Here is a 14050-nt window from a genome sequence, read left to right on the forward strand (position 1 = left end):
ATTCTTACACAAGTACTGAAAAGCACATGCATTAGACAGAAAGCAGCTTACTGGAGGAGGTCTAAATTACTCTCAGGTTGATAGTGCCAAGGATAGTGTAAAATACATTCATTCAGACCCTGGTCTTTTCTTGTATTTGGGTGTCATTATTACATAGTTATTTACATAAGTACTACTCCCAGTATCGGCACAATTATATCAGCACACAGATGTCTTATGCCAGTGCATGGTTTATTTCCATTTGCATACAAGAAACTATGCCAGTGATATAGCTATGAAGCTATACCAGCAGACAAAACCAGACCTCACAATGACTCTACAGACTTCATGACACAAGTACAATTAAAAGAACACAATTGTTTAAGCAGGTAATCTCATAAACTTCCTTAGAGTTACTTCTGATGGGATGTGTGGAGTATGGATAATTACGACAGGGATGTGAGCCGTAAGCAGATCTTCTAACTCCTGGCTGGTTAGTAATCCTAACCTCAAAATTTCCAAAGCTATGCAAAAGATTGTGTTATGCCACCTTCATAAGGCATCAGAAAAATAGCTATGTACATAGACAAGCACTAAAGGACAGAGCAATGTTTGGTTACTTTTCATATGTTATGTGTCACTGACATTTTACCATACTGCATGTCCAAGTTTTCCTCAGAACTCATCACTTCATCAAACAACTGTTCCTCTATTTCCATCATTTCCACGAATATGACACATATCCACACATCTCAACATCCCACTAGCAACTTTCAAGGCAGTGCTCATCTGCGTAACAGTTATCTAGACAAAACAAAGCAAGCTTTACACTTTCTTTATGAAATACATCAATTTGGGGTCAGATAAAATGCATTTCTTGAAGGGCTGTATTAGTTAAAGGTTGCTCCTAGGAAATCCCACAGACGATAAGTGACTCTACAAATTGCTTATCCGTAAAATTACCTAGCTCCTCCAACACCCCACAAACAGCTGGAAAACAGCTGTCCTCAGATGGTGCAAGACCAACGATCCCTGTAAGGGAGAAGGGAGGAGAGTGACCACACTGTGCTCAGAAAGCGGTGGACGGTGATACAGTAAATCCTCACTCCCTTCAGCCAGCTCCGTGACCACATCCGTGCTGCCTCGCCAGCCATCTGAGCAAGGCGGCGTGGGGAGTCCTGCAGCCGCCTACCGAATCCCAGCTGGGCAGCGGTGGAGGAGGCTTGTAAAGGATATTGGAAACAGGGACAGGAAATATTTTCTGGCGTTAGCTTCTTTGTACGAAGCTGTTATCGGAGGGATGTCTACGGGTTGCCCATCTGCTGCTAGAGCAGGGCACGCGTTGGCTATGCTTTGAACAGAGAGCAGGCGCTGAGCCTTCTGGTTTTTGTTGCAGACTTCAGTCCTCAGCGACTGCATGAAGATGCATTTTTTAAGCTAATGTTGACATTGTCAACAATGCCTTTTTTAAGCTAATGCTCACCTTGTCAACAATCACTTAGGCAGATTACTGAAGACTCAGCTCCATTATGTTCTCAACTCACAGTCTTATTTATTCCTTATTTCTCTTGCCTCTGCATGATTTGAACTTTAATATATTTCTATTCATAGCATCACATAGTATATATATACATAATTGAAGCCAATGAAGTGACACCTCTGAGACAAATATTCTGAAAATTTTGCTATCAGGTCAACTCACCATTCCCTATCTACACGGTCTTTCCCAACAGCATGATTTCAAGCGACGTTATTGAAAATCACACCTGTTTATGCTTCCACTGATTTAAATATTTATGGCAAAATTTCTTTTGACTTACAGCTCCTGTAGCTGTACCTGCCATAGATTATTTGTTACCAGCATCAATAGCCACATTTTTAGTTCTCCTGGGCAGTCTTGGAAAGCAGTCTCAGACTTTTATGAAGTAAAGTTTCTGGGAGTACATTAAAAGTTTTTATTTCCCTTGAAAACAATATTGTTGCTAAAAACAGGCCCGGATGTATTGATGCAATCTAAAAAATCTGTGTGGGTCTCCTCAACTTTTCATACTTCAGCTAAAGCACTACAAAAGCAAGGACTCACATGATACTTAAAATCAGTTTCCAATGATTATTTCGCTATGGTGTGTGGCTTCTATTTAAAAAGTTAATTGCTTACTTAGATCTGTATATTCATTTAATTGTCTCCAAACAGCGGCAGAAGCTTCGAAGAATAAGTATTTCTTGATATTTCTAAAGAAGGCCCTTGATCTTTGTTGCAGTGGTTTCAAAATAGAAGAATTACTAGGAAATGCATTTGCTACACAGGAGGAAAGAGATGTTAAGACTTAAGCTTTGGCAAAGGAATGACTTAGGAAAACTGAGCTGTACATCATAAGACTAGTAGTTAATTAGACAGCTTATTAAAGGCCAAGTTTTCTTGGCATTCATAAGTACATCAAGAGCAGCTGGCTGTTTGCCATGTATACGTGGCATTGTTGTGAATGAAGATAACTGTCGTGGCTCCCTGCTGGAGCAGTTAATTTATTTTACCTGAAATTCTTTGATTTGTGCAGTAGGCTTAAAACCAGGAATAAACTGTTTAGCGAAATCTGATATTAGGCCAGAGCCTGTGGACTGGATCCAAAACAGGACTTAAGCGCCAACGGGGACGGTTTGGTGGAATGTAAGGGCAGAAGAACAAAATTGGCTCACATGTCCTCTGGTCTTTGAGTTATATACCCTTCACAGGGCCTGCAGTTTGCGACCTTATCGGCCCCAAAGTGCCACAGTTTTACAGTCCTGAGCAGCTTAGCACTTAGCTTACACTACAGTTTGATTGGGGTTGACACGCTTAATGTTTCTCAATCTTTGCACCTGAGGGAACCCAGCCTACAGACCTTCTCAGATCAGATGTATGAGAAACCAACAGGATCAGGCTTTCTATTGGGCACAGCTGCACATCATCTTCTTCTAAAGCATAGCCAACAGCTTTTAGATCTCTGTGTGTTTGCTTGCTTGCTTTTAAGGTTTCTTTACAATGGCTCATCAGTTAAAGCCTTTGCCCAACCAGAAGGTGATCCAGCTTCAAGTTACTTTGAGGGATGAGGATACTTAGAAGCACGTTTCTTAGGAGAGCACCCTACGGTCTATGGTCTACAACAGACTACGGTCTACAGTGAAGGTCTGCAGGTGTCCGTACACGCAGGGAGCTGTGGCTTCTTCTGTTGCAGCCCATGTGCCAAAGGTTTCCCTAGCCCTGACCGCAGTTAGTGCTTAGGGCGCTTGGTGAAGGGACCTCATTTTTGGTCCCTATTCCTCATCCTGCTTCTGTATTTTACACTGAACAGTCCTTGGGTAAATTACAGAAACAGTCTTCTCTCCGTGCTTTGGGAACACAGGCCACCTTGCTCTAAGCGGTGCGCGCCAGTCAGCGGCTTCAGGTCACGATTTCTCTCCTTCTCACCATATGAATCTTGAATTACTTGCTAAACAGTGACATAGCTATGGTCAGAGGAGTGGAAAGTTTCCTTAACACCTGGAACAGCTTACAACCTACCGGTTAAGGGCCTCTCCTGGGAGGTGGGCGATACAGACCTAAAATCCCTCAAGCAGAGGAAGGAATTAAATACGACTTTCCAACTTCCTGCAGCAGCGTTCCCACCACAGGCCTGTAAAGGGAGGGTGGGGCCAGGCAGTATTCGGGACTCACACGTCCACCCTCCCGCGCGCCCCTCTGCAAAGTGGGTCAAAGTTTATTAATGTCACAGCAATGTGGAACGGCACGTGTGGAGGAAAGTAAGCTTCACCCAAACAGAGAGTATTACGGGTATCACCCAAGGAGCACATGATGCCTGGAAGGCAAAAGGAGCACGAGACGAAAGATGACAGATTGCAAAAGGAATACTGGAAATAAGGGCTAACTGGTGAACAAACTAATTAGGGAATGGTCTATTTTATCCCTCGACCGATACTATTACACTTAAAAGGAGAGGCTTTACAAGCCAAAAGGGTGGAACACTGCTGCCCTGGAGGAAGTCCTCTTCCTGAGACACTGGTGGGTCTCACTCAGGGCGATGTCCAGGTTAGGGCACCAGGGAGAGGGCCTGGCCATCACTGCGAAGCGAGGAAGGACTCCTGTCAGACTCACTGCCGTACTGCTTTATCCGCCCATGGCCATACTTTGAGAGGGGAGACCAAAGCCCAGTTACCTTTTGAAGACAACAGGAGTGGTGATAACCTGCCATACTGACCAAAACCAAAGTCACATATTTTCCTCCAATAGTTTAACTTAAAAATTGAGGTCATCTTCATTCCAGGTTAATATGATAAGTACAGGTCTGAGTTTTGGGCATCTGAATCTCAAATGTACAGAGCTGTCTTTCTGAATTCTAAGGTGAAATTCAAGAAGACCCAAGGTATGGGTGATGTCCCGTTGGGCTAAGTTTAGCGCATGCATGCTATGCTTGCTAGCTTCAGAAACTACCTCCTCACCACACTGGGTATTTTGACATGTTCTTACTCTGCCCTTGCATGGTATGGGGACCCTAGGTACAACGTATCCAAGGATGCTCTGCAACCAAGTATTAGAAATAGAGCCTAAACTGGATTAAGTTTTTAAGATCTGAGTGTACAGATTAACAAAACTTCTTTTTTTTTCCCCCTAAAGCATATACAGAAAATGCAGCAGTATTATGCAAACCACAGATTATTTAAAAATATTGACCAAATGCACAGGAAGCATTTGGACTTTGCATGGGGAGGGGAAGGGCAAACAAAGTTTCAGTTATGAAACTGGTGTCTGGTGAACAAGGGCAAATGTGCAATTTAACTTGCCTAACCCATAGTTCCTCTGTGGGGAAACCCCACACCATCCCTGTAGATTAGTGTGTATCACGGTACTTCTCCTGCACAAGTTATGTCCCACTTTATTTTCCCCAGGGACATTATCTAAATGTATTAGATTCGCAACAAAATTGGTGAAAATGCTATGAAACTGGTAGACACATCACCTTATAATTTCTTCAGAGTAATAATAATAAACATGAGTGAAATATATCCTATTTACCATTGGTACAGTGATCTGTTTTACTAATATGGGATAATAATTGTGGGAAGATGATAATAAAGAAAATAAAAAAAGAAGAAAGAACTAAAGCCAAAGAAAGCATGTGCTCCATGCAATGAAATTATCATCCATAGAGCTGAGATAATTCAAAGCTTGCTGTTAAATTTCAACAGCACTGTCAGACTGACAGTTAAACTAAATCACACACACAAGACCCATATAATTACTGTGTAGAAAAAGGCAGGACAGTGGCCTTTGGCTCTAGCATGAACTTTTTGTTAGAGCCAGGCATGATGGTACTATCATGGATAATGCTAACAAGCACTTAGGAAAGTATTTTTTCTTTCTCTTGTTGCCTGTACCTACTGTGAGAAATATCTACTTTAATTTTCACATGATTCAGAATTGGGGGGAAAGGAAAGGAAGAGAACTGGATTTTGTCCAAATGCATTTAACTAAGGGTCACTAATAAAAGAGATTGGATGAATATTAGAGGATAATTGCAGAGCAGGATAGGCCTCAGAAAAAAAACCAGTTTGAGTTCAAGTGCAGTTTGCAAATCACATCTAATACGCTTTTCTACTGTGACAAATAATCTGGCAAGTATTTTGTTGCATCGGTAAAAACCTGAAGACTGAAGATAACCTGTTTCCAGCTTCTGAGAACTGTTCACAATAAAAAAGCCTGAAATGGACTAAATTCTAAATTTGCTGTTGACTTCACCACCACTGAGAACAAAGCGAGCTAATCTCCAGGGAAGAGGGCTTTACGAGCTCTTCCTCCTTCCCACCACACAGCTGCTCTTCTACCACCAGGCGGGGCGGAGGACTCACCTGGCTACCAGATGATCAGATCCTCGCATCACCATATTCCGCAGAAGATGCGCTGAGGATGCACGTAGCCCAAAAATTTACAGCTGCTGTCAAAGACTCAACCACAAAGTAGTTGAACAGCAGGGGACCCATGTATTTTCTTTAAGGTTGTTAAGGCAAAACTGCCTTAATGAAAGGTCTCACAGGACTTATTAGAAAATTATCACCTTTTGGTACTGACAAATCAGACCTCTGTCAGGCTCGAGACTGGCCATCATGGGTCAAAACAACAAATTGAGACCACTGGGAAAACATACTTCTCCTTACTAGATATTGGGAATTTAAATCATCACTGTGCAACCCAACTATGTTTCTGCAATATTTAGTGATAGATCATTTCAATCTCCTACACAGGTGATAATAATGACCAGACACATTACTGTAGTTTTCCTTGCAGTTACAGGATAAATGGATTCACTGCAGCTAATGGACAGATAAGTTACATGGTTCTTACCACCACTCATAAGCAATGTAGAGCCTGAAATAGTTTTAACATCAGTTGTCTGAAAACTGAACCCATGTTCATATTTTTTACTATTTACTATTTACTATGCTCTGCAGCATGATTGCTTTAAAGCCCTTATCAAAGTAAATGTGGATTATGACCAAAAGTGAGCGAATATTTTAATTCAGAACCAGTAAATCTCCTTCTAAAAATCTTTGTGCATGGGAAGTACTTCCTAATATGAATGATGATGATAATAATTTGAACTGCCAGTACTAATTTTATAATAAAGGAGAGCTGCCAGCACACTCTTAGTCTATGAACGGTTATTAATTTATCTTTAAACAAGTAATGACAAGACAAGAGGAGGAAGCAATGGTGCTGAATTCTGATGGGATTCTTCTTTTATAAGGAACTCAAGTAAAGCTACTACCTTTTCAGAGAACGTCTTTCGGTGTCAAAAATAACATCCAAGTAAATGCCGCTCCAGAACGAAGATAATTATTATATTAGAGACTTGTATGGCAACAGGGACGCATAATTTAAATTCTAACTATGCATAAACAGTTACATACAGCTGAGGACATGCGTTCAGCTGACAAATGATTTGCAAATATTATTCTGTTGACACAGAGGCACAAAGTTCAAGGTGGCCTCCGTTAGTAAACAAAGACGGAAAATGTACCTCACACATTTACCCCATGCCGAAAACCCAAGCCATTTAGAAGAAGACATCTGGATGTTCAAAAATTAGCATGACGGTATTCAGAGCCCATCAAAACATGCAGCCATCGCTTGGCGTCTAGTAGCTAAGCAACGTACTTCATACATTCAAAACATAGTTGTAAAAGTTGGATCCTCCTGCCAATTGCTGCCACTCTCATTGAAAAGCTAAACTGGAAAAAATCTCTTTTTAGTTCAAAGTGGAGCTGTTTTCTCCAGGAAACATCTCTGCTGCTTTTTCATCCTTTAACCCTTTTTGTGTTTACATTCCAAGAGGAGCAAACAGATTCATGTTGACATTTTGAGTGTAAGCATATAAAAATCGTGTGGACTCACACATACTCCCTGCAAAGAACATCATGAACACATGTAGCAAGAAACTACAGTCTTGTTCTTATTGAGTCAAATACTGGAATGTAATGCCAAACAATGTGCGTGTGCACACAGTGAATCATTAAAGCAGATTAAGTTACACTGAGTTGCACTGAGGAGCTAATCCCATAGTTAAACGTGTTAAAATGTAAACCAAGAAAACAGAAGCCTGTGCTTTTTCCTTGCAAAGCATTTACATCCCTAAGTAACAGTGCAAGCAATATTTGCATCTTAAGAGTGGAAGGAGACCACAGGAACTGTGACATTCTCTTTAGTTTAGGTACTACTTACATCCAAAAGAAGTAATTCATGCCTTGCTCAGGAGTCTTTGAAAGTGGATTACTGATTAGCAGCACACTCTTACTCTGGCAGGAGGGCATCCATGCAAAGAATTACAGATAAGCATCTGTAATGCAAGTGCACTTTAAATTCACATCCTACCTCAGTCCAAATTAACTTAATAATTGATGTTAAGATTCACAGTCTGCCACCCTAGGAGTTTCTGAATTGTAATAAATCCCAGGGAAATAAATGGGAATACTGGCAGAGAAAAACACTCCTTAGTGAAAAGTGATGGATTCTGGCCCAGGCTTAATTAATAAACCATTAGAAAGGATGTTTATAGAAAAAAGCAAAAGCATTCTGACCCAGCCTAGGTAGCCTGCTTTCATTCACATTATAATGATAAAAAAATGAAAGCTTGCAAATTGGATCGATGGGCTTTAAACTGCTAAAAAAAGCTCCTGTTGTACAAGTGATGCCTGACTGACACAGAACCTAATGTTTCAACTATTTACAGCTATAAAAGCAAGCCAGGCGCTTTTTCCCCCCTTCTGGAGCAACTCCTTCCACAAACCATCCAAAGCATCCTTTTTGGCAGGCTCCTATGATGTAGAAAAGCAGGAGAACTCAAACGAACGGAAAGTCATGCAGCTATTTTTTTCATACTTGGGGAAAGGAAAAAAAGAAAACACCAAACCCAAACCACTGAAGGGATATTCTTACAGAAGAACTTCATTGCATAAACTCAGCCACATGTCTACTAGACCAATGTCCCTTAACGACCTCTGGCAATACAATTAATTACCAACCGGGTAGGGAGCAAGGCACAGCTCTGCACGGGTAAGGTCCGATCCATAGTTGATCAGGACACACGTTTTTCACTCGGGGAATGAGGAAGAGACTGCACCCCCTTACCACCAGCCCAACTCACCCAACTTCTGCAGCTCTGTTTACCTGCGGTTTGCATTTACGTCCTACCCTTGAACCACAAGCGCTGCCAGCTTCCAGTGCGGCAGAGCTATTCTTGCTGGAAATAGCATCTCAACGCACTCAACAAGGAAGTCGCGTGTACTTTTAAGGTGTTCTCCACCATTTTCCCTAGCAGGTTTGTTTGGGGACTAATTTAGGCTAGGGAGCACTATCAGCCCTTTGCCTGGACCACCTCCCCAGAGAGAGAGGAGCTGTGTGTGAAACATCTCACTGGGAAAGATGGAACAACGTCATCTCTCAAGCAGAGATTAAATTAAGCGGCCTCAGCCCAGTCCCCGAATCAGGCAAATTACCACGTCTCCACCCTGGCAGGAGTCCCAGCACTGCACTGGCATGAATGACTGCATACCCGCAGTGGGGATGACCTCGCAGGGGAGGGGGCACACACCGATGCATACACAATTTGTTGGGTTTTCAGCCCCTCTTCCGTCCCCGGCAGCTGTGCATGTGGCTGCCGGTCCCTGAGATGGAGTGCAACCCGATGGAAAGGCTGAAGGCGTAAGTGGGGAGGCAACCACCGTGCAAAGCCGGGCAGCGTGGCTGATGGGCTGCCAGGGCGGCCTCACTGCAGCCCAGTCACCCCACGACACATCGCTCGAGGGACGCCAAGTCACCATCAGTCAGGGTGATGCCTACCTCGCGAGTGAAGAGGATGGCGGCATCGTAGTGCTCGTCATGGTCGTCGTCGAGGCGGTTGTGCTGGTGTTGCCACTTGCAGAAGTTCTTGAGGGTGGTGGCGGCGTTCCTGTTGACCTCCAGCCCCTTCTCCTTCTCGCCCAGGGCCACCACCTTCACCACGGCCAACCGGACATGGTTCTCCAGGCTGGCGTGGGCATAGAGCCGGGAGGCGATGGAGGACAAGGTGAGCAGGTAGTGCTGCAGCCCCTTCCCATACTTGCGGACCATGGAGGCGTCGGCCACCAGCAGCAGCTCCACCTGCCGGGCCCGGGAGACGGAGCGACGCCGCCGCCGCCGCCGCCGGCCATCCCCCGCCGCAGCGACCGCTGCGGCCGGGTCGCGGGTCTCGCAGCTGGTGCGGGCCGGCACCGTCTCGAAGCTGAAGCTGTCCCTGCGGAAAAGGTGCGGGATGCGGGCCGGGCCCTCCCCGTAGATCCGCGGGCCGGCCGCCTCCCCGCCGCGTCGCGCCGGCCTGACGGTGTAGCGGGAGCGGCCCACGGCGAAGAAGCCGTCGAGGCCGCCGCAGAGGTTGAAGACGGCCAGGGAGCGCGGGCTGCCGTCCACCGTGCCGCGGTAGTAGCAGCGCGGCGGCCCGCCGGCCCGCGGCGCCCGCGCCCCCACCGCCTCGTCGCGCTCCAGGTCGAGGAGGAAGCGCTGGCCCCCGGCGTAGAGGACGTAGCCCGCCTTGCCGCCCCCCGCGTAGGTCGGGTCGAGGCGCCGCACGACGCCGCTGGCCCCGCGGGGCGGCGGGGGGCGGTGGGGCGGCCCGAGCGGAGGGCCGGGCCGGGGCGGCGGCGAGGCGGCGGCGGGGGGCGGCGGCGCGCCGTTGTCGGCAGGTGCCGGCGGCTGGGCAAGAGCGAGGTGCAGCTCGGCGGCCAGCAGCAGGGAGACCAGCTTCAGGAGCATGCTTGCCTCGCCGTCAGGAGCGGCCAACAGTGGTGGTGATAATTAATAGCAGTAATAATAATAATAAGAGTTGGGTAGGGGGGTGGAAAGAGCCGGTCGGCGGAGTGCAGCAACGTAGGTAAGGGAAGGAGAGAGGGGGAAGGAGGGGGAAAAAAAAAAAGGGAAAGAAAAAAAAAAGAAAAAGAAAGTTCTCCCTCTCGAACTCGAGTCAAGTGTGAGTGGGAGAGAAAAAAATGTCAACAAAAGCCGCTCGCGTGTGAACTTTGTGTTTCTCTGCAGGGAAGAGCCGGGAGCACATGGAAGGAAAGAGAGAGGCAAAAAATCCCAAATCACTGCTACTGGGGAGGCAATAGAGGGGGGGGGGGGAGTAGAGAAAAAGGAGGAGAGGAGGCTCGGACCCGGCAAGTAGAGAAGTTTGAGCACTTCCCACTCCTCTTCCACTTCTCTGCTGTAGTCACCGGATCATCACCAGCAGCAGCAGCAGGGGCAAGGGGCAGGTCTGCTGCGACTCGGCACTTTTTCGGGCTCCGGTGGGCTCCCTTTCCTTCTTTTGCCCCTTTTTGTTTTGAAGAGAAGGAGGAGAAAGAGAGAGAAGAAATTCAGGCACCAAAACCCGCCTCGATCGTCTCCGGTGAGATGGTTAAAAAGGAAAAAAAAAAAAAGCAAAAAAAAAAGCCCAAGAAGCGGAAAACGTCCCGGATTTTTGTAAAAGCCCCCTCCCTGTATCTTTTCTGTTGTTGTTGTTGTTATCCCCAGTCTGTCGATGTGAACAAGAGGAGAAGGGAGAGAAATGTGAAGATGAGAGGAGGTGGAACAATGAATTTATAGCGGAATGCCATCCTGCAATGGCAATTTCAACAATTCGTCACTGCAGGCTGCCTCTTAAAGGGAGAGCTTCAAAACCACCACTCCCACACTTCTCATTTAATCAGAGGGAGAAACTTGAGGGGAGGGGGAAAGGGGGGGGGCGCTGCGGGGGAGGAGAAAAGGAGGGCGAGGGAGCGGGAGAGAGGGAGGCAGGAGAGGGGAAGAGAGGGAGGAAGCCGGGGAGGGGAGAGAGACCGGGAAAAAAATGTTTGTGTATGAAAAACGCAAGATTTCCGTGGAATCGCTTAAAGCCACAGAGTCACCCGGGGTTTGGGATGTCACCGCTGGCCGGGGACGGTGAAGCTGCGCTTACCTCACGTCCTGCCCGCTTCCCCCTCTCTCCTGCCTGGCGCTGCCGTTCATTTTGCAATGTTCAGTGGAGGAGGCAGGTTTACTCCTGGCTCTCGGAGGGGAGGGAAGCGGCCGGGGCTTTTACGAGAGCGCCGGTGATGCGGAGCGCCCGTGCGGCGGCCGGGGGGAGCGGAGCGGCTGCGCCGGGCGGGGGGTGCGCCCTCGCCGCTGCCCCCCGTGTCCCGGCTCGTCCCCTGCCCCTGCACCTTTCTCGGGTCGGCGGCAGCACCAAACTTCCTCCCTTTGTCTGGGCCGCCGCGGCTCGTCTGCACCCAGCCTGTCATTAAGTCCCGGCAAGCTGTCATCTAGTTTGGGCGGACTGTGATTTCCCCCGAGCCCCCGGGGAGGAGGGAGGGCGGGGAAGAGTTAATGCTTGCTTTGACCTTTTGAATGACTTCAGATACTTAGATCATCCCCCCGCTGACTGACACACACATCCACTCACCCTATCCCCTCGTCTTCCTTCCCCCGCTTCGTGCTCCGGCAGGGACACCACAAAGGGCAGATGTCTGCATTTACTTTTTCATCTGCCCTTTCCACCTTAACACGGCCCGGAGAGTGAGAGGAGATTGGCAAACAGCTCACTCGCTGCCGAGGAGGGAGAGATCAAGGGCTGGAAGGCAGCCTGGGCTCCGGGAAGGCGAGAGGAGCGGGACCCCAGAGGAGTCCGACTCCGCTGGCTTCCCTCCCGCTGAGGTACGCGACCCAGCGTCACCAGGTGCCTGCTCTTGCACCGAGTCAAACGCAGACACGAGGGCAACAGACGTGCTTATTATCTCGTGTGGCCACGTCCCAAGACGGGTGCCAGGAACAGGTGCTCTTTAGCTGCAGAACTCCAAAGGGGATGCAGCTCTCCAGTCTCGTCCCAGCCTGTAAAGAGCACCTCAGCCCCACCGCTCTATCTGCAGGGGGATGACGTGCACATCTGTATTACTTCGCAGGATCAGGACCGTGGTGGTGGGATGCGCAGAGAATGGCAGACCAGCACCCGCCTCTGTCGCTTCCAGAGGCTGCTTTGAGAGTCTAGCACTTCTGTAAAGAACAGGTTAACTAATGCCACTAATGTTTAAAAAAGTAATATTCCCATGTAAATGATTACATTAACATAACCCTGAGGTTATGCTTATGAAATATTTAACGCACCAAAGTTTTGCAGGTGTTCTCTTTTTTTCCGCCCATTTTTCTGGAAATGGTGATACCTGCGAACAAAAGTTCATTTCTCAACCTCCTGGTATTTCTGTTTCTGCATTTCAGTATTTTATCATCACCAAAAATTCCTGACTGGAGTCAGTAAGTTCCAGAATTAAGAGTTATATATCAGGAAGGTCACACGACATTTTTTGGGCATTGGTCCAGGGCTATTCAACATTTTAAAATTTAAACATTTTCTCAGTTACTTTAAACTAGTTATAAAGTTAAGACAGTTGAAAAAAATTAAAGGGAGGGAGAGAGAAGATGAAACCATATTTTGATTAAAAAAAGAACCTGTAATTTGTCTCCCACTTTTTCTTGGATGGCTTTTACTTTTCATTTGAGCCTAGTAGATATCTGTTCAGCACCAACAATATTTTTATTGACTTCACTGGGACCTGATCAAGCCCTGGATTCGCATATATGTCTGGGTCCAAACTCTCAGATACCTCTGGGAGAGGTGTTAAAGATGAGATCTGGGATAAGGAATGTAGTTTGGATAACCTCAGAAATTCTCATTAAAAAAGTGTTAGTTTGTCAATGAAAAGGCATATGGTGCACAAGAGGCCAGTGTAATGTTCTCCCATGCTACAGCATAATTCCAACTGACCCGCCATATAGCCTAGGAAAAACAGGAATGCTTAGAAGGGTTAGCAGTAATTAAATGGTGCATCTCACTACTCGTCTCTTGGGTTGTCTTTGGTTTCCCAAATGACAGGAAAAGTTGGTAAAGCTTCCACAAAGCCCTGTTTAACTGAGCAAGGATCTAGGCTTTCCAAGAAGGTACAAATTAGCCCGTGCAGATTAGCCCATAGATTATGAAGTCTTTCCTATTTACATTTCAAAACTGTAATAACTCAGCAGTGCAATAATGGAAAGATAGGTCAGTCATGCCTCACGCAACAAGAGGAGCCCTCTTCTAGTCTGAGAGCCTTGAAGTGTGAGGATAAATCACTTAAACGAATCATCTTCTTTTTCCTCCCAGTTTTGCCCTCTTACCCTCTTTTTACATTTATAGCATTGCCTTTAAACAAGAAAGGCTGTTAGCATGTCCCAAGTTGTGGATGACACTAAATCCTTGCCAAACAGCTCCGACCTGGAAATCTCAAAGCTGACCTTTCCCCACTGAGAGATAGCCACAAATCCTCAATTAGCTTTAAGGCACAACACAAATTTTGTACACTGTGGACCAAATTCAATCCTGATGTAAAAAGACGCACTCCTCTTGGGTCTCTGGGAGCTGTAAGCTGCTTTCATTAAGGTTGTATTTCACCCCCTGGGTTTGTCCATGAAACCCTTTAGGATCCTTCAAGTAATAGCCTCAGTAGCTGGGAATTCCTAATTATA

At 46.5% G+C, this 14050-nt stretch overlaps 1 protein-coding gene across 1 annotated transcript in view; it reads right to left on the reverse strand.

The window, feature by feature from the left end:
- The window catches only part of ADAMTS5 (ADAM metallopeptidase with thrombospondin type 1 motif 5), a 44958-nt gene extending 34116 nt beyond the window's left edge, over positions 1-10842 (reverse strand). The window contains exon 1 of the mRNA XM_054841118.1: positions 9347-10842. Coding sequence (XP_054697093.1) covers positions 9347-10294 — 948 coding nt within the window. The 5' untranslated portion in view covers positions 10295-10842. The remainder of the gene's footprint in view (positions 1-9346) is intronic.
- Positions 10843-14050: the final 3208 nt, after the last annotated feature.

Source organism: Grus americana, chromosome 1 (genome assembly GCF_028858705.1).
Source record: "Grus americana isolate bGruAme1 chromosome 1, bGruAme1.mat, whole genome shotgun sequence".
Classification (NCBI taxonomy): Eukaryota; Metazoa; Chordata; class Aves; order Gruiformes; family Gruidae; genus Grus; species Grus americana.